The 21435-nt window shown below is 44.7% G+C and overlaps 1 protein-coding gene across 3 annotated transcripts in view; it reads right to left on the bottom strand.

Moving 5' to 3' along the window:
* LOC125453563 (diacylglycerol kinase theta) overlaps positions 1–1898 on the bottom strand; it is a 192341-nt gene extending 190443 nt beyond the window's left edge. For all 3 annotated transcript variants that reach the window (XR_009445713.1, XR_009445715.1, XM_059645677.1), the window contains exon 1: positions 1631–1898. Coding sequence is in view for 1 of the 3 variants with exons in the window: in XM_059645677.1 (XP_059501660.1) it covers positions 1631–1817 (187 nt within the window). In the remaining 2 variants the exon portion in view is untranslated. The remainder of the gene's footprint in view (positions 1–1630) is intronic.
* Positions 1899–21435: the final 19537 nt, after the last annotated feature.

Raw genomic sequence — 21435 nt, 5'->3', positions numbered from 1 at the left:
AGTTACCAGCATTCCCACTCTTCTGCCTGATGACCTGAATCAATGAACAAACTTGGTCTTTAAAATAATTTTAAATTTGAGGAATAGGGAACTGTGAATAAAACTGTTGGACGTCAACATATGGGCAAAGTCAAAAAATATTTTTGTTTAAAGATATTAGTATTCATGCTTCTGTACATAAAACAAATACCTCTGTTGTCTTCAGCTGATTAAGGATTGCAACATGTAACGGCTGACAGTATTAATTCAGTGATGATTTGGGATGGGGCTGCTGTTTGACACAATCCCTCAGTTCAGAGGCTGGATGGATGTAACTTCAATATCTTGGCACTGGCTCAAGACCTGAATTAGGCCTAATGTTAGTAAGTCTGTAACAACTTTTATAGCTACCGTTTAAACTAGAGATAATCAAAACTCCACTGCGGTGTCTTAACTCATAGGAAGTCCTGTTCCCCTTATCACCTTTGTATTTCTGATCTACATTAGCAAAAATATTTTGATTTTAAAATTCTCATCCTCATTTCCTAATTCCTTTCTGCCCTTGTGTCATCGCACTATCTCATTCAATGGTGTAATGTCATTGAATGTGACCTAGTAAATGGGAACCCCAGGCTAAGGTTCTGGGGACAGAGGTGCAAAACGCACCACAGGAATGTGAAAACTAACAACAAAAACTTCTTTAAATATATCAGAAGGAAGACAGAGGTCAAAGTGAACAAAGGCTTCTTATGAAATAAATCTGAGGACTTAGTTATAGGGAACAAGGAAATGATAGAGAAGTTTGTTATCTTGGATTCTCCAGCAATGACAGAGAAGTATTTATTTTGCAAGATATTTTTAACATTCCATCAATATTAAAGAATGCAGGGGAGGATTTCAGTACCATTAGAATCACTAGAGAAGTAGTATTAAACAAACTAATGGAGGTAAAGTTAGATAAGTCCCCTCATCCTGATGGCTTACATCCTAGGATCCTGCAAGAAGTAGCTACAGGGACTGATTTTCCAAAGATTCTTGGAATCTGTTAAGTACTGGAGGATTCAAAAACGTGGGTGGGGGACAAAAACCAGGTAACATAGGCTGATTATCCTAACAATGTTGGAATCAAGGAAGTAATAGCAGCACATCATTGGAAAATCATAATCTAATTAAGTAGAGTCAGTATGGCTTCATGAAAAGGAAATCATGTCTAATTTAGAGTTTTTTAAGGAAATCTCAACTAGACTGGATGGATGGGAACCAGAAAATGCGTTGCATTTGGATTTCCAGAAGGCATTTGACCAGGTACCTCACAAAAGATTAAGCTGTAAGAGAAGAATCCATGATGTTGGAGGTGGTACATAGGCATGGATATAGAGTCGGCTAACAGGCCTCTTTCCCCACGATCCCCATCCTTTCAATTCCATCTCTCCCCTCCCCGTCTCCCCACTGCTTCCATCTCACTACTCCCTATCCAGCCACCCACCCTCCTTTATCTCCCTCACCCACCTGCCCTCGCCCCTAACCTTTCCCCCTCCTGTTGCACCCTCCAACCCTCCCATCCCTATCCCGCCTCCCACCCATCCCCTCCTCCTCCCCCCCCTATCCCGCCTCCCACCCATCCCCTCCTCCTCCCCCCCCGCGGACTCACGGTCGCACTGGAAGCCGCCGAGCCCCCAGATAAAGTCGGTGCAGTGCTGGCAGAAGGTGGGTTTGCTGAGCGTCACTTTCCTCAAGCGGTGGCCATGGCCCAGGTGCCGCCGGTGACCGCCCGCCGCCTTCTCGCGGCCTGTGCTCGGGCTCCCGTTCGGGCTCGCGCGGCCCCGGTTGTCCGCCATCCACCCGCCGCGGCCCGTCAGACCAACCGCCCGCCTCCGAGTGCGAGGCGGAGCCCGAGTATGAGGCGGAGCCCGGGGCCGAGGGCCCAGCCTCCTGTCCCCTCCCTCCCCCCGGGGCCCGGCCTCCTGTCCCCGCTCTCCTCCTCCTCCCCCTCCCTCAGGGCCCAGCCTCCTGTTCACTCCCTCCTCCTCCTCCCCCTCCGACGGGGCCAGGCCTCGTGTCCACTCCCTCCCCGAGGATCAGAGGGCCGAGCCTTCGGCCTCTCTGGGTGTGGGGGCGGGGGGTGGCAATGGAGGTGAGGGTGGAGAGAGTAACTGAGGGGAGTGGGTCAGGGGCTCGGGCTGGGGGAGATATTAATAACCACTGCCCCTCGTGTCAAGAACCCAACAGTTTCTTAAAGGGAAGGAAATCTGTCCTCCACAGCTGGCCTGACCCACATGTTTGTTTTCTTTTTTCAACAGCATTTATTCCCCACCCCTAACAGTCAACCACATTGCTCTGAGTCTGGAGTTACATGTCAGCCAGACCAGATAAACGTGGCAGTTTCCTTCCCTAATGGACATTAGTGCATCAGATGGGCTTTTTTTGTTGACAATTGACAACAGATTGAGTTCAAATTCCACCATCTGTTGTGGCAGCATTCAAAGGTGGGTCCCCAGAATGTTATCTGTGTCTCTGGATTAACAGTCCAGCGATAATACCACTAAACCATAGTCTCCCTGTATACTATGTGACTCCAGATCCACAGTAGTTTGGTTGACTTTCAGCTGCCCTCTGAAATGGTAAGCCACTCAGTCACATCAGTTGCTGCAAAGTCTGAACAAATAAATAAAACTGGATGGACTATCAGGCAACAACCAGGACACTGAAATAACAATGGCAAAAACAGCCCTGTCAACCCTGCAAAGTCCTCTTTATTAACATCTGGGGCTATTGCTAAAATTGGGAGAGCTCTCTCACAGGTAACAAAGTGTGAAGCTGGATGAACACAGCAGGCCAAGCAGCATTTTAGGAGCACAAAAGCTGACATTTCGGGCCTAGACCCTTCATCAGAAAAGGGGGATGGGGAGAGGGTTCTGAAATAAATAGGGAGAGGGGGGAGGTGGAGTCAAGCAACACAGTCATACTTGTGGAATTATACCTTACAGGCAATAGCCCAGAAACTGCCATCACCAGTCCTGGATGTGTGCTGTCCCACTGCTAGGACAGAGCCAGTAGCGTTGGCAGCACGTGGTATATAGTTGGGAAGGAGTTGCCCTGGGAGTCTTCAATATTGACTATGGACCCCATGAAGTCCCATGGCATCCAATTAAACATGGGCAAGGAAAGCTGCTGTTGGTTACCACATACCATTTTCCCTCGGTTGATGAATCAGTACTCCTCCATGTTGAACAATACTTGAAAGAAGCTGTCAGGGTGCCAAAGGCACTAAATGTACTCTAGATGGGGGCCATTAATGTCCACCAGCAGCACAAATTGAACGGGTTGGTCTTAAAGGACATAGCTGCCAGGCTAGGTCTGCAACAGGTGATGAAGGAAAAGCCTACTTAGCAGCCATCATCCTCACTAATTTGCCAGCTGCAGATACACTGTTCAGTACAGTATTGGTAAGAGTAACCACTGCATTGTCTTTGTGGAGATGAAGTTTCACTCTCACATTGAGAATACCCTTGAATGTGTTGTGTGTCATTAATACCATGCTAAATGGAACAAATTTTGAAGAGATCTGGCAGCTCAAGATTGAGTGAGGTGCTGTGGGCCATCAAGAGCAGCAGAATTGCACTCCAATACAATATGAAACCTCATTGCCGAGCATATCCCCCACTCAATTAACATGAAGTGTCAACCTGGTGCAGCTACCAAACAGACCAAAAACAAAGTTGTTGGAAAGACTCAGCAGGTCTGGCAGCATCTGTGACGAAAAAATCAGAATTAACATTTTGGGTCCAGTGACCCTTCCACAGAGCAGACCAAACAGGACGACTTGCATGCCAAAAAGCAAGTGATAGACACCTCAGTGATCCCAAAATCAATGAAGCATGTCTAAGCTCAGCAATGCTGATTTGCAGTGATGAGCTGAAAATGACAGCCTTTGACATTAAAGGACACATTAAAGGAGGCATCAACAGCCATCGCAAAATTGGAATCAACGGGAATTGGGGTAAACTCTCCATTTATTTGAGTCACATCTGGCACATAGGAAAATGGATGTGGTTGTCGGAAGTCAATCATCTCATCCCCAGGACATCTCTGTCGGAGTTCCTCAGTGTCTGAGGGCCAACCATCTTCAGCTGCTTCAACAATGACCTTCCCTCTATCAAATGATTGAAAGTGGGCATGTTCGATGATGATGGCGCAAATGTTAGTTGCCACTTTTCAGTCCAAGCGTAGATATTGTCTGGGTTTTGTTGCATTTGAACATGTACTGCTTCAGTATCTGAAGAATTGCGAATGGTGCTGAACATTGTACAAAGTAGCAACTAACATTTGAGCCACAAAGACTGGGCAATGACCATCTCCAATGATGAACATAATGGTCCAAAATAAAAATAATGGGGAACTCAAGACTAGCAAATATAGAAATATCACACATAGGGAACAAATACTTAATTACACTAGTAACCACCCCAACACCCAAAACAGAAATGCATCAGGACATTATTTAAAGGAGCCACAACACATTGCAGCAACCCGGAACCACACAAAGCAGAACGTATATGGAGTCTACAAAAGAAATGGATACCTGAAAAGCACAATCTGCCGTTGCCTCCGAGAAAGACTACAACAGGAGGACACAGCACGACCAAAATCACTAATCACCCTACCACACATCAAGGACATTTCAGAGATGACCACAAGACTACTCAGACCCCTAGGTATAAGAGTCGCCCACAAACCGACAACCACCCTATGACAGCTACTGATGAACATAAAGGATCCCATACACAGAATTGGCAAAACTAAGGTAGAATACAAAATACCATGCAATGTCTATGAGAAACACCACATAGGCCAAATCAGAAGAAAATTGACTATATGGATAAATGAGCATCAACTAGCCACCAACAGACACGACCAATTCTCACTTGTATCGTTACACACGGACAATGCGGGACACAAATTTGACTGGGACAACACATCGATAATCGCACAAGCTAAACAGAGACATACCAGGGAATTCCTGGAGGCCTGGTATTGTAACTGAAACTCCTTCAACAAACACATTGAATTAGACCCTGTGTACAAATCGCTGAGAAATAAAACCGGAAATAATATCAAGCACCTCAGCAAACCAAGGCATTTAAATAAGAAGTGGGACAGAACACTGACTCTTCACTGGAGGCGCACTGATGATAGTGTTTTACTTCCCCATCCAACTCCATGTTGATTTAGATCCTTCCTGCTGTCCCTATCCCATCTCATCTTTCTGGTTTGCATTGCCCATAATGGACTTTGCTTGTAAATATTGAATTGGCTACATGCGTGCTTTTACAGGTGGAGGACAATGTTTCAAAAATAAAGCAACAATAAGGTCTTGGCGATTTTGGTGGTGGGAAGGTCGCTCATCATGTGTGATAACACTTCTAGGTGGAAAAAAATCTAAGCCTAACAAAAAAATAGCACAAACTACCACATGCCCTCTGCACCAAATTCCCAGATTGCCTCCAAATTATGCACTCATTTAACCTGTGTATCACTCTGAATGTGATCTCTTCCCCCCAACTACCTAAAGCTTACTCACGTTTAAGAAAGGATGTACTGGCATTGGAGGCAGTTCAAAAGAGATTGACGACTGATTCCTGGGATCATGGGATTGTCATATCAGGAAAGGTCAAACAAATTAGGCCTATATTCATTAGAGTTTAAAAGAATAAGAGATGAACTTTTGAAACATAAAAGATTCTGAAGGGACTCGACAGGCTGTTCTCCCAGATAGGAGTGAATGTTTGCATTTCCTACCTCAGAGAGTTGTAGAGGGTAAATCACGAAAGAGAAAGGAGATACAGTTCAGAAATATTGAGGGCTATACGTAACTGGCATGAAATATGAGAAACAGTGGAACGAGGAGGCTGGGGAATGATTTTATTGAATGATGGGGAAGGTCTGAGGGGCTGAATGGCCTATTTCTGCTTCTATGTGTTATGTTTCTCTCTCATTTGCTGAAACACTCATTGGGGAAGCCCCTCATCATCCTCCTTCCTTTTACCCTACCCAGAATCCTCATCCCTCTCCCTCTCCACCAACTCTCCTACCACCACCATCCCAAGTCTTCAAACTATTTTCCCACCCTCTCCCAGTGAACTATTCTCCTGCACCAATCCTCTCCCCCCACCCATCTCCATGACTCCATCTCCCTGTTTCTCTCCTCCAACCTTGATGTCTGCCTCACCACCCTCCCATAATGGCCTGATATGGCAACTGCTGTGCCCAGGACTATAGGAAACTACAGAAGGTGGTGTGCATAGCCCAGACCATCACAGTAGCTAACTTTCCATCCATGCACTCAATTTACTTGGCTCACTGCTATGGAAAAGCTGCCAACATCATGAAAGACCCATTGCACCCATTGGTAATGATCTTCTATAACCTCTTTCATCAGGCAGAAGATACAGAAGCCTGAACACATGCACAAACAGATGAGGAACAGCTTCTTCCCAGCCATTAATAGACTGATTCCCTAGCGTCAAATAATGCTGATCTTGCTAATGTTGATCTTGCCTGGTGCACACCCTGTGCAATATAACCTATATGCCTCTGTGTAAATCTTTTTGATCTGTACAACCTTGCTAACTATGATCTGCGTGTATTGCTCATAAACAGAACTTTTCACTGTATTTCGGTACACGTAACAATCAATCAATCAACAAGTATATCTCCCTTCGTACATGCTCCCACCAACCTTTGAGGATTCCCCTCAAATCTGTCTCCTCCATGTCTTTTACACTCCATGTGCCCCCAAATGTGTCTACTCCACATCATCCAATTCTCTCCTTCATATTCCCAACATTGCTACCCGCCGGCTCCTTCCTCAACTCAAGCTTTCTCCCTCAGTATCTCCCCCTCAATCCCCAAGAGTCCCTCACCTCAGCCCAACCAAGTCTTAACACCCTCACCAAGATTCTTTCTCCTCTCAAATCCTCTAATCTTCATTCCTTATCCCTTTCAAGTCTCTTCCCCGCACCTCCGTAAGTCTCACACCCAACAATTACCCAGTTTCTATCCCCAATCAAACTGACCATTGTCTCTCCTTGTCTTTCTACCCTCACCTGCCAAAGATCTCTATCAACCCTCCAAATCCACCCCTCCCACTTTCTCCACATATCTCTCCCCGCTACACCCGCACATACAATGTGAAGTGACACCAGCCCCAACCCAAACCCTCCCCTCTGTAACACACTCATAGTTTGAATCCCCTTACACCCTGAAGTTTCTTGAAAATTCTCCACTTGACCCTAAGTCTCTCCCCTTTCAACCTCCCCCAAGTATCTTCCCCATCACCCGCTCATCTCTCACTTCCCAATCCCCAAGTCTCTTCCCAACAATCCCTTCAAATCTCTCCATCCCTCACTACCCTCAAGTCTCCGTCGATGTTAGCCCCCTCATTTTCAAGTGTCTCTTCCTGCTGTTTCTTGACTCCATCTCACACCCAACCCCCACCCCTCACACATTAGTCTATCCCCATGTCCTCCACCACACATCCTTCTCCCATGTTCCTCCCCGTATCTCTCCACCCCACTTGCAACTCTTTCCCCCCAAACCTCTCTCACCACCTCAGTGCCTCTGAATCCCTCACATCCAAGTGTCTACCGCTGTGCCATCATCCATCTTTTTGGTAACGTCCTCAAAAAACTAGTTTGTGAGACATGATTTTCCTTATAAAATCCATGCCGATTAGATTGTTGACTTACTTGCTAAGCTGACTTGTTTTTGTTCAGATATTTTGACACCATGCTAGGTGACATCATCAGTGAAGCCTCCAGTGAAGCGATATTATTCTACTCTGCTTGGAATTTATACTGTAATGGTGAGTACTATCATTTCCAGTTTTGAACTGTATAGGTTTGTATATGAGGTCCAATTCTATATGTTTGTTGATTGAAGTATGGGTTGAGAACCAGACCTCTAGGAATTTCTGTGTGTGTCTTTGGGTTTGGCTTGGGCTATTATTGATTACTTTGTCCCAGTTAAATTGATGGCCTTCATTGTCTGAATATTAAGGAGAGTTCGTTGTGTATTTAGCATGCTTGTCTTCATTGCTTAGTCCTTTGATAATAGAAGTTGGGAAGTCATGTTGAGGCTGCACAGGGCATTGGTGAGGCCTCGTCTGGAAAACTGTGTCTAGTTCTGCTTGCCCAGTTATAGGAAGAATATTATCAAGCTGGAGAGTGTTTGGAAGATATTTACCAGGATGTTGCTGGGTATGGAAGGTTGAAGTTATAAAGAAAGGCTGGATAGCTTGGGACATTTTCACTGGACCGTAGGAGGTCGCGAGGCAACCTGATAGAAATTTATAAAATAATGAGAGTTATAGATAAGAGTTAATTTCATTGTCTTTTCCCTAGCAAAGGGGATTTCAAGACAAAGGGGCACATTTTTAAGGTGAGAGATTTAAAAAAAGACATGAGAAACAAATATTTTACACAGAGAGTGGTTTGCATGAGAAATGAACTATCTGAGGAAGTGGTGGGTGCAGGTACAATTACAGCGTTTAAAAAACATTTGGATAGGTACATGAGTAGGAATTTGCTTTCAGTTGTTTCAGCAGCGGGAGTCCAGGAGGAAGCGTGAGGGCAGCCTGGGAAGGTAAGTGTTTCGATTATAAAAGTCTTACCTTGCGTGACTCATTTTTCAGCAGCAGAGGGAGAGGCGAAAGCGAGGACCAGGGGGCTGCCAGGAATATATTTGGGCAGTGGCTGAACCTGAAACGCTACATGTGTAGTGTCTCCCACCCGCCCTCCTCCTCTAACAAAAAAAAAGGACTCAGTGGTGTGTTGGTAAGGTAGGGTTTTTCTATTTTTTCTATTTCCTCTATATTGTGTAATTGGTTAAAAATTTACTTTTTTAAAATTTATCTATTAATTGGTTATTTGAAAAAGACCATAGCAGAGAAGTATTAGAAAGTATTTAACTCATAAATTTATATAAAGTAATGATGTAATTAACTATGTAGAGATGGCTGGGCAGGCGATGTGCTGTAGCTGTATGATGTGGGAGCTGGCAGTGAACAGCAGTGACCACATCTGCAGCAAGTGTTGGTTGCTGGAAGAACTCTGGCTCAGAGTTGAAGATCTGGAATCTGAGCTTCAAACATTGCGGCACATCCGGGGAGAGTTACCTGGATGCTATGTTTCAGGAGTCCCAACGTGGGGTAGATGAAGTAATTCAAATTCAGTTAGTGATCAGGGACAACAGGGTGTGACTGCAAGTGGGGCAGGTAGGGGATCCTGAGTTCAGGAGTGGAGAGGCTTCAGCTTTTGACCTTACCCAACAAGTTTGAGATACTTGCTCCCTGTGTGGATTAGGAAAGGGGCTGCGGGGAGGATGAGCCAGCTGACCACAGCACCATGGTGCAGAAGGCCATTCAAGAGGAGGGAACAAAAAGACATGTGGTAGTTATAGGGGATTCTAGCATCCTTTGCAAGAAGGATCAGGAGTCCCGCAAGGTGTGGGAGGGTGCCAGGGTGCAAAACATCTCTGACCAGCTTGAAAGGATATTGGAGAGGGAGGGGGAGGATCTAGTTGTTGTGGTCCATGTTGGGACTAACAACATAGGCAAGGCTAGGATGGGGGACCTGTTTGGCGATTATCAAGCACTAGGAACGAAATTAAGGAACAGGTCCTCGAGGCTCATAATCTCCGCATTACTGCCCGAGCCACATGCAAATTGGCTTAGGGATAAGAAAATTAGGGAAGTAAACATGTGGCTAAGGGAGTGGTGTGGGAAAGAGGGGCATGGCATCAGTTTTGGAACAGGGGGATCTGTACCAATGGGACAGTCTCTACCTGAACCGATCTGGAACCAGTGTTCTAGAGAAAAGCATGAATAGGGTGGTCACTAGGACTTTAAACCAGCGAGTCAAGGGGAAGGGAAAGGGAAAACGACAGAGAGTATGATGATAAATAAAAAGGTAAGCAGCAGGTTAGCATGGTTACAGGAGGGTTTAAGTTCGAGGCAGACTATAAATGAAGCAAAAAGGAAGGATAACTCAGGAGATATTATTAGAGGTGTTGGAAATCACAAGGGTAAGAAAGCTAGCATAAAGGCACTTTACCTGAATGGTCTTAGCATTCATAACAAGATTGATAACTTAACAGCACAAATCATCGCGAATTAATATGATTTGGTAGCCATTACAGAGCGTGTGTTACAGGATGGTCACGACTGGGAGTTTGATATCCAAGGGCACCAGACTATTTGGAAGGACAGACAGGAAGGTAAGGGAGGTGGTGTAGCTCTGATATTCAAGGACCTCATCAGGGCGGTGCTGAGAGATGAAGTAAGTTCTATGGAGAATGATGCTGAACCCATTTGGGTGGAAATTAGAAATTCTAAGAGGAAAAAGTCACTGATAGGCGTAGTCTATAGGCCACCAAATAATAACATCACATTGGGGTGGACAATTAACAAAGAAATAACTAATGCCTGTAAAAATGGTACGGCAATAATCATGGGGGATTTTAATCTACATGTAGATTGGTCGAATCAGCTCGGTCAGGGTAGCCTTGAGGAGGGGTTCGTTGAGTGTATCGAGTTTTCTTGAACAGTATGTAATGGAACCGACGAGGGATCAAGCTATCCTAGATCTGGTCCTGTGTAATTAGACAGGAATAATGAATTACCTCATAGTTAGGGATCCTCTTGGAAGGAATCACAGTGTGGTTGAAGATAAAATCCAATACCAGTTTCCTATGCTTGAACAAGGGGGACTACAATAGAATGAGGGAGGACTTGGCTAATGTAGACTGGAAACAAAGATTTTATGGTGGGACAGTTGACGAGCAGTGGAAGACTTTCAAATCAATTTTTTAAAGTGCTCAGCAAAAGCATATTCCAATGAAAAGGAAGGACTGCAAGAAAAGGGGTAATCTGCCATGGGTGTCTAAGGAAATAAGGGAGTCTATCAAATTGAAAGAGAAAGCATACAAAGTGGCCAAAACAGCATGAAACTAGAAGATTGGGAAAACTTTAAAGGTCAACAGAAAATAACAAAAAGAGCTATAAAGAAAAGCAAGGTGGAACATGAGAAAAAACTAACTCAGAAGATAAAGACAGATAGCAAAAGTTTCTATAAATATATAAAACAGAGTGGCTAAAGTAAATGTTAGCCCTTTAGAAGGTGAGAAGGGGAATTTAGTTGTGGGATATGATGAAATAGCTGAGGCATTAAACAGGTATTTTGGGTTGGTCTTCACATTGGACGACACTAATAACAAGCCACAAACGTAGGTGAGGACCTGGAAACAGTCATTATTATAGAAAAAGTAGTGTTGTGCAAGCTAATGGAGCGAAGGATTGATAAGTCTCCTGGCCCTGATGGAATGCATCGCAGGGTATGAAAAGAGATGGCGGGAGAAATAGCAGGTACACTGGCAGTAATTTTCCAAAATTCGCTGGACTCTGGGGCAGTCCCAGCAGATTGCAAAACAGCAAATGTGACGCCACTGTTTAGAAAGGGAGGTAGAAAAAGGATGGGGAATTATAGACCAGTTATTTTAACCTCTGTAATGGGCAAGATGCTTGAGGCTATTATCTAGGAAGGAATAGCAAGGCATCTTGATAGAAATTGTCCCATTAGGCAGATGCAGCATGGGTTCATGAAGGGCAGGTCATGCTTGATAAATCTTTTAGAACTCTGTGAAGACATTATGAGAAAAGTGGACAATGGGGACCCAGTGGATGTGGTGTACCGAGATTTCCAAAAGGCCTTCGACAAGGTGTCACACAAGAGGCTACTACATACAATAAGGATGCATGGTGTTAGGGGTAAAGTATTAGCATGGATAGAGGATTGGTTGACTAACAGGAAGCAAAGAGTGGGGATAAATGAGTGCTATTCTGGCTGGCAATCAGTGACTAGTGGTGTGCCTCAGGCATCGGTGTTGGGACCGCAATTATTTGAAATTTATATAGATGATTTGGAGCTGGGGACCACGTGTAGGGTGTCCAGGTTTGCAGATGACACTAAGATGAGTGGCAGAGCAAAGTGTGCAGGGGACTGTGAAACTTTGCAGAGGAACATCAATACATTGAGTGAGTCGGCCAGGGTCTAGCAGATGGAAAACAATGTAAGTAAATGTGAAGTCATACATTTTGGTAGGAGTAATAGTAAAAAGGATTATTATTTGAAAGGTAAAAAGTTGCAGCATGCTGCTGTGCAAATGGACCTGGGTGTCCTTGTGCATGACTCACAGAAGGTTGGCCTGCGGGTACAACAAGTAATTAGGAAGGGAAATGGAATTTTGTCCTTCATTGCTAAAGGGATTGAGTTTAAAAGTAGAGAGGTTATGTTGCAGCTGTACAAGGTGCTGGTGAGGCCACACCTGGAGTACTGTGCGCAGTTTTGGTCTCCTTACTTGAGAAAGGACGTACTGGCACTGGATGGGTGCAGAGGAGGTTCACTAGGTTGATTCTGGAGTTGAGGGGGTTGGTTTATGAGGAGAGACTGAGTAGATTGGGATTATATTCATTGGAATTCAGAGATTGATGGGGATCTTATAGAAACATATAAAATTATGAAGGGAATAGGTAACAGAAGTAGAGAGGATGTTACCACTGGCAGGTGTCGCTAGGACAAGAGGGCATAGCCTCAAGATTAGTGGGAGCAGATTTAGGACTGAATTGAGAAGGAACTTCTTCACCCAGAGGATTGTTAATCTATGGAATTCCTTGCCCAGTAAATGTTTTTAAAGCTAAGGTAGATTTTTTTTGAACAATAAAGGAATTAAGGGATACGGTGAGAACGTGGGTAAGTGGATCTGAGTCCACGAAAAGATCTGCCATGATCTTACTGAATGGCAGAGCAGGCTCGAAGGGCCAAGCAGCCTACTCTTGCTCCTAGTTCTTATGTTCTAAAGATTTGGAGGGATATGGGACCGGATCAGGTAGGTGGGTCTAGTTTAATTTGGGATTATGTTCATCATGGACTGTTGGATTGAAGGGTCTGTTTCTGTAATGCATGACTCTGTGAAACTGCAAAGGGAACAAAAAAGACCCTGATGAGAGTTATGTACAAGATACCTAGCAGTAATGAAGATGCGGGAAAGGAAGAAAACACTTAGGAGATCGAAAAAGCATGTAAGAAAGGCACTATTACGATAATCATGGGAAACTTTAGGTTGGTAATGGATCTCAAGAAAAGGAATTGGTAAAACATCTGTGAGATGGTGTTTTGGAGCACCTAATTGTAGAGCCCACCAGGAAACAGGTAATTCTGGATTTAGTGATGTGGAAAGAGGCAGATTTAATTAAAGAGCTGAAGGTGAACATAGAACATAACAGCACAGTACAGGCCCTTGATGTTGCGCCAACCTGTCATACCAATCTGAAGCCCATCTAACATACACTATTCCATGTACATCCATATGCTTGTCCAATGATGACTTAAATGTACTTAAAGTTGCCGAATCTACTACCATTGCAGGCAAAGCGTTTCATTCCCTCACTACTCTCTGAGTAAAGAAACTACCTCTGACATCTGTCCTATGTCTCTCACCCCTCAATTTAAAGCTATGTCCCCTCGTGCTCGCCGTCACCATCCTAGGAAAAAGGCTCTCCCTATCCATCCTATCTAACCCTCTGATTATTTTATATGTTTCAGTTGTCACCTCTCAACCTTCTTCTCTCTAATGAAAACAGCCTCAAGTCCCTCAGCCTTTCCTCGTAAGACCTTCTCTCCATACCAGGCAACATCCTAGTAAATCTCCTCTGCACCCTTTCCAAAGCTTCCACATCCTTCTTATAATGCGGTGACCAGAACTGTACACAATACTCCAAGTGCGGCCGCACTAGAGTTTTGTACAGCTTCACCATAACCTCTTGGTTCCGGAACTCGATCCCTCTATTAATAAAAGCTAAAACACTGTATGCCTTCGTAACAGCCCTGTCAACCTGGGTGGCAACTTTCAAGGATCTGTGTACATGGACACCGAGATCTCTCTGCTCATCAATGCTACCAAGAATCTTACCATTAGCCCTGTACTTTGCCTTCCGGTTACTCCTACCAAAGTGCATCACCTCACACTTGTCTGCATTAAACTCCATTTGCCACCTCTCAGCCCAGCTCTGCTGCTTATCTATGTCTCTCTGCAACCTACAGCATCCTTTGTCACTGTCCACAACTCCACCGACCTTAGTGTCGTCTGCAAATTTACTAACTGAAAGGGGAGCCTTGCAGGTAAGACTGTGAAGCAGCAATGACAGGAGTTTCTGGGGGTAATTTGGGGGGGCACAACAAAACTTCATCCCAAGGAAGAAGAACCATAGGGGAGGACAAGGCAACGATGACTAACAAGGGAAATCAGGAACAGCTTAAAAGAAAAAGTAAAGCATACAGTGTGGTGAAAATTAGTGGGAAATCTATAAAAACCAGCAGAGGATAACTAAAGAAGCAATAATGTGGGAGAAGATGAAATATGAAAGTGAGCTAGCTAGCAATATAAAAGAAGATCACAAGTGTTTCTTTTAGGTATGTAAAAGTCAAGGGAGAGGCAAGAGTGGACATTGGACCTCTGGAAAATGAGGCTGGAGGAGTAATGATGGGGAACAAAAAAGTAGAGGAACTGAATACGCCCTTTGCATCAGTTTTCACAGTAGAAGGCACCAGCAACATAACAGAACATCAAGAGAGATAGGGGACAGAGGTGATTATAATGGCCATCATTAGGGAAAAGGTGCTGGAGAAGCTGAAAGGTCTGAAAGTGAATAAATCACTCAGACTAATGGATTACACCCCAGCATTCTAAAGAAGATAGTTGAGGAGATTATGGAGGCATTGGTGAATTTAATTCAGAAAACACTGAACTCAGGGAGGGTCACAGAGGACTGGAAAATGGCTAATGGAACACTCCCATTTAAGAAGGGTGGGAGGCAGAAGACATGAAACTATAGGCCAGTTAGCCTGACCTCAGCCTTTGATAAGATTTTAGAGTCCATTATTAATGATGAGACTGTGGAGTATTTGGAAATGCCAGGTAAAATAGGGCTGCATGGACTTGTGAAGGGAAAGTCATGTCTGACAAACCTACTTTGAGGTAGTAATAAGCTAGACAAAGGAGTGGCAGTGGGTGTGATCTATTTGGATTTCCAGAAGGCCTTTTACAAGGTCCTGCACAGGAAGCTGCTCAGTAAGAGCCCATTGTGTTCAGGAAAGGGTACTGACATGGATCGAGGATTGGCTTATTGGCAGAAGCCAGAGAATAGGGATAAAGGGGTCTTGTTCAGGATGGCAGCCTGTGACTATTTGAATTCCATAGGGGTCTATGCTGCAACCACAATTATTAATATTGTACATTAATAATCTAGACAAAGAAATCAATGGCATTGTTGCTAAGTATTTAGATGAAACAACGATAGGTAGAGGGACAGGTGGTTTTGAAGAAGGAGGGACGCTGCAGAAGGACATGGTCAAGCAAGGAAAATGGACAAAGTAGCAGATGGAATACCATGTGGGAAAGTGTGAGGTTAAGAACGTTGGTAGGAAGAGACACAGACCATTTTCTAAATGGACAAAGTCGTCAGAAATCTGAAGGGTCTTCTGAGGTTAAAATGCAAGTTCAGTTGTCAAAACGTTTGGAAGGCAAATGCAATGTTAGCCTTCATTTCCAGAGGGCTAGAATACAAGAGCAGGGATGTACTGCTGAGGCTGTATAAGGCTCTCATGAGATCACATTCAGAACAATGTGAGCAGTTTTGGGTCTTGTTCAGAGGAAGAGTCACTGCTGGTGTCCCCTCTGACTTCAACTGCGAGAAGTGCACCCAAGCCTGTGCCGATCCAGATCCTCTATCTAATCCTGTCGCCTGTTTTCCAAGGATCGGTATCCCTCTACTCCCTGCCCATTCATGTATCTGTCTAGATACATCTTAAATGACGCTATCATGCCCGCCTCTACCACCTCCACTGGCAATGCATTCCAGGCACCCGCCACCCTCTGCGTAAAGAACTTTCCACGCTTATCTCCCTTAAACTTTCCTCCTCTCACCTTGAAATTGTGAACCCCTAGTAATTGAGACCCCACTCTGGGAAAAAGCTTCTTGCTATCCACTCTGTCTATATCTCTCATGATGTTGTAGACCTCAATCAGGCGCCCCCTCAACCTCCGTCTTTTGAATGTAAATAATCCGAATCTACTCAACCTCTCTTCAGAACTCGCGACTTCCATACCAGGCAACATCCTGTTGAACCTCCTCCACACCCTGTCCAAAGTATCCACATCCTTTTGGTAATGTGGCGATCAGAACTGTACGCAGTATTCCAAATGTGGTCAAACCAAAGTCCTATTCAACTGCAACATGACCTGCCAACTCTTGTACTCAGTAGCCCGTCCACTGAATGAAAGCATGCCATATGCCTTCTTGACCACTCTATCAACCTGCTTTGCCACCTTGAGGGTACAATGGACCTGAACACCCAGATCTCTCTGTGCATCAATCTCCCTCAGGGGTTTCCATTTACCACATAGTTTACTCTTGAATGGGATCTTCCAAAATGCATCACCTTGCATTTGCCCGGATTGAACTCCATCTGCCATTTCTCCACCCAACTCTCCAATCTATCTATATTCTGCTGCATTCTCTGACAGTCCCCTTCACTCTCTGCTACTCCACCAATCTTTGTGTCATCTGCAAACTTGCTAATCAGACCATTTATACCTTCCCCCAGATCATTTATGTATATCACAAACAACAGTGGCCCCAACACGGATCCCTGTGGAACACCACTAGTCACAGGTCTCCATTTTCAGAAACTCCCTTCCACTACTACTCTCTGTCTCCTGTTGCCTAGCCAGTTTTTTATCCATCTAGCTAGTAGCCCCGGACCCCATGCGACTTCACTTTCTCCATCAGCCTGCCATGAGGAATCTTATCAAACACCTTACTGAAGTCCATGCATATGACACCTACAGGCCTTTCCTCATCTATCAACTTTGTCACTTCCTCAAAGAATTCTATCAAGGTCGTAAGACATGACTTTGCCTGCACAAAACCATGTTGTCTATTACTAATAAGCCCATTTTCTTCCAAATGTAAATAGATCCTATTCCTCAGTATCTTCTTCAGCAGCTTCCCCACCACTGACGTCAGGCTCACCAGTCTATAATTAACTGGATTATCCTTGCTACCCTTCTTAAACAAGGGGACAACATTAGCAATTCTCCAGTCCTCCGGGACCTCACCCGTGCTCAAGGATGCTGTAAAGATATCTGTTAAGACCCCGGCTATTTCCTCCCTCTCTTCCCTCAATAACCTGGGATAGATCCCATCCAGATCTGGGGACTTGTCCATCCTAATGACTTTTAGAATACCCCACACTTCCCTTCTTATGCCAACCTGACTGACAGTAATCAAACATCTATCTCTGACCTCAACATCCGTCATGTCCCTCTCCTCAGTGAATACCAACACAAAGTACTCATTAAGACTCTCACTCATTTTCTCTGACTCCTTGCATAACTTCTCTCCTTTGTCCTTGAGTGGGCCAACCCTTTTTCTCATTCCCCTCTTGCTCCATATGTATGATAAAAGCCTTTGGGATTTTCCTTAACCTTGTTGGCTAAAGATATTTCATGACCCTTTTTAGCCCTCTTAATTCCCCGTTTCAGATTGGTCCTACTTTCCCGATATTCTTCCAAATAGCTGCGTGACTGTCAGGAGGAGGAAAGGGATAGGCAGACAATGCAGTGATCCCCTGTGGCCACTCGCCTCAATAATAAGTATACCATTTTGGATACTGTTGAGGGGGGTAACCTACCAGAGAAGGCCATAGCGGACAGGTCTCTGGCACAGAGCCTGGCCCTGTGGCACAGAAGGGAAGGGGGGGAAATAGGAGAGGAATTGTAGTGGGAGATTCAATACTAAGAGGCACAGACAGGCGGTTCTGTGAACGCAATCGAATGAACTGATGGTTTGTTGCCTCCTGGGTGCCAGGTTCCATAATGTCTCGGATCGTGCCTTCAAGATTCTTAAGGGGGATGGCGAGCAACCAGCAGTCCGGGTACACATCGGTACCAATGATATAGGTAGAAAAAGGACAGAGAATGTGAAAAACGAATACAGGGAGTTAGGTTGGAAGCTGAATTCTAGTACAAACAGGGTAGTTATCTCTGGATTACTACCAGTGCCACATGATAACAAGGTAAGAAATAGGGAGAGAGTGCAGGCAAACACGTGGCTACAGGGCTGGTGTAGAAGGGAGGGCTTCCATTATGTGGATAATTAGAGCACAATCTGGGGAAGGTGGGACCTGTAAGGATGAGATGCACCTGAACCGGAAGGGCACAAATATCCTGGGAGGGAGGTTTGTTAGATCTGTACGGGGTGGATTAAACTAATTTGGCAGGGGGGTGGGGAACTGGATTTGTAATTCAGAGGATGAGGTATTCAGCCTTCCAACAGACACAACAGGGAGTGAGGTGATTTATAAAGAAATGCGATCGATGGAGCATAATTGTGGACACAGAGATGGTTAGAGGTGTGTATACTTCAATGCTAGAAGTATCAGAAATAAAGCGGTTGAACTTAGAGCATGGGTCAGTACTTGGAACTACAATGTTGAGGTCATGACAGAAACTTGGATAACTCAGGGACAGGAATGGTTGTTGGAAGTTCCGGGATTTAGAGGGAGGGTGGAAAAGGAGGTGAGGGAGTGGCATTGCTGGATGGGGCGAGTGTAGCAGCTATTGAAAGGCAGTTCAAGAATGATATGTCTACAGAGTCAGTTTGGGTTGAGGTCCGGAACAAGAAAGGAGCAGTCACTTTGTTGGGGTTTTTTTTACAGACCTCCTAATAGTTGCAGAGAAGTGGAGGAGCGGATTGGGAGGCAGATACTGGAAAGGTGCAGAAGTCACAGGGTTGTAGTCATGGGTGACTTCAACTTTCCAAATATTGATTGGAAACATTTTAGATGTAATAGTTTAGACGGAGTGGATTTTGTCCATTGGGTTCAGGAAGGATTCCTGACACAGTATGTAGATAGACTAACACGAGGAGAGGCCACTTTGAGTTTGGTGCTTGGCAACGAACGAGGCCAAGTGTTAAACCTGTTGGTAGGAGAGCATTTTGGCGGCAGGGATCATAACTCTGTTACTTTTACAATAGTCATGGAAAAGGATAGGTACGTGCAGCAGGGTAAGGTTTATAAACAGGGGAAGGGTAATTACAATTCTGTTGGTCAAGAACTGGGTAACATAAAACAGAAACAGGTGCTGTCAGGGAAGAGCACTATTGAAATGTGGAGATTGTTTAAGGAATGCATACTGCGTAAGCTTGATATGTATGTCCCTAGCAGGCAGGGAAGATGCCGTCGAGTGAGGGAGCCATGTTTCTCAAGAGAGGTCGAACGACTGGTTAAGAGGAAGAAGGAAGCTTATGTTAGGTTTTGGAAACAAGAAACGGAAAAGGCTCTAGAGGGATACAAGTTATCCATGAAGGAGCTAAAGAAAGGGCTTGGGAGAGCTATAAGGGGGCATGAGAAAACCTTGGCAGATCGGATCAAGGAAAACTCCAAGACTTTTCACACGAACGTGAGGAGTAAGAGAATGACCAGAGAAAGCGTAGGGCCGATCAAGGATTGTAAAGGGAATTTCTGCACAGAGCCTAAAGAGATAGGAGAGGTCCTTAATGAATACTTTTCTTCGGTATTCACAACTGAAAGGGACCTAGTTGTAGAGGAGTTCAGTGTGAAACAGGCTGGCAGACTAGAGGAGGTCAATGTCAGTTAGGAAGATGTATTAGAAATTTTGAGGAACTTGAAGATAGATAAGTCATTCGAGCCTGATGGAATTTATCCAAGGATTCTATGGGAAGCAAGGGAAGAGATCAGGGGGCCTTTGGCATTGATCTTTTCGTCCTCACTGTCCACGGGTATAGTGCCGGAAGATTGGAGAGAGGCAAACGTCATTCCCTTTTTTAAAAAAGTGAATAGGGACAACCCTGGAAATTACAGGCCAGTTAGTCTTACATTGTGGTGGGCAAATTATTGGAAAGGGCTCTGAAAGATAGGATTTATGATTACTTGGAAAGGCACAGTTTGATTCATGATAGTCAGCATGGATTTGTGAGGGGTAGATCATGCCTTACAAACCTTATTGAATTCTTTAAAGACGTGACCAAACACATGGATGAGGGTGGAGCTGTGTATGTGGTATACATGGATTTAAGTAAGGCGTTTAGTAAGGTTCCCCGAATAGGCTCATGCAGAAAGTAAGGAGGCATGGGATAGGGGGAAATGTGGCAGATTGGATTCAGAATTGGCTGACCCTTATAAGACACAGGGTGGTAGCCGATGGAAAATATTCAACATGGTGCTCAGTTACGAGTGGTGTACCACAAGGATCTGTTCTGGGTCCACTTCTATTTGGGATTTTTAAATTTGGATGAAGGAGTGGAAGGCTGGATTAGTAAGTTCGCGAACGATACAAAGTTGGGTCATGTTGTGGATAGTGTGAAGGGCTGTTCTCGGTTACAAAGGGACATTGATAGGATGCAGAGCTAAGCTGGGAAGTAGCAGATGGAGTTTAACCCTGAAAAGTGTCAGGTGATTGATTTTGGAGGGACAAACTTGAAAGCAGAATACAGGGATAACAGAAAGATTCTTGGCAGTGTGGAGGAGCAGAGGGATCTTGGGGTTCATGTCCACACTTCCCTGAAAGCTGCCACCAAAGTGGATAGAGTTGTTAAGAAGGCAAATGGTGTGTTAGCTTTCATTAATAGAGGGATTGAGTTCAGCAGTCGTGAAGTTATGCTCCAGCTATACAAAAGCCTGGTTCGGCCACATCAGGAGTATTATGTCTAGTCCTGGTCACCTCATTACAGGAAAGATGTGGAAGCGTTGGAAAACGTGCAGAGGAGATTCTCCAGGATGTTGCCTGGAATGGAGGGAAGGTCCTATGTAGAAAGGTTGAGAGAGCTAGGGCTTTTTTCTTTAGAACGATGAAGGATGAGAGGTGACTTGATAGAGGTGTACAAAATGATCAGAGGTTTAGATAGAGAGGACAGCCAGAGACATTTTCCAGGGTGGAGGCAGCTATTACGAGGCGGCATAGTTTTAAAGTGAGTGGAGAAAGATATGGGGGAGACGTCAGAGGTAGGTTCTTTACTCAGAGAGTGGCTGGGGCATGGAATGCGTTGCCGGAGAGGGTAGTGGAGTCGGCCTCATTAGGGGCATTTAAGCAGCTATTAAATAGGCATAAGGATGATAGTATAAGGTAGGGGCGAAGGTTAGATAGACCTTAGGATTAGGGTAAAGGTTTGGCACAACATCATGGGCCGAAGGGCCTGTACTGTGCGGCATCGTTCTATGTTCTACGAAGGATGTGTTGGTCTTTGTTAGAGTCCAGAGGATGTTCGCAATTGATCCCAGTAAAGGCTTTCACGTGAGGATTGGTTGAGGACTTTGGATA

This window comes from Stegostoma tigrinum, chromosome 1 (assembly GCF_030684315.1).
Source record: "Stegostoma tigrinum isolate sSteTig4 chromosome 1, sSteTig4.hap1, whole genome shotgun sequence".
Lineage (NCBI taxonomy): Eukaryota > Metazoa > Chordata > Chondrichthyes > Orectolobiformes > Stegostomatidae > Stegostoma > Stegostoma tigrinum.
This window is presented reverse-complemented; position numbering and strand designations above follow the sequence as displayed.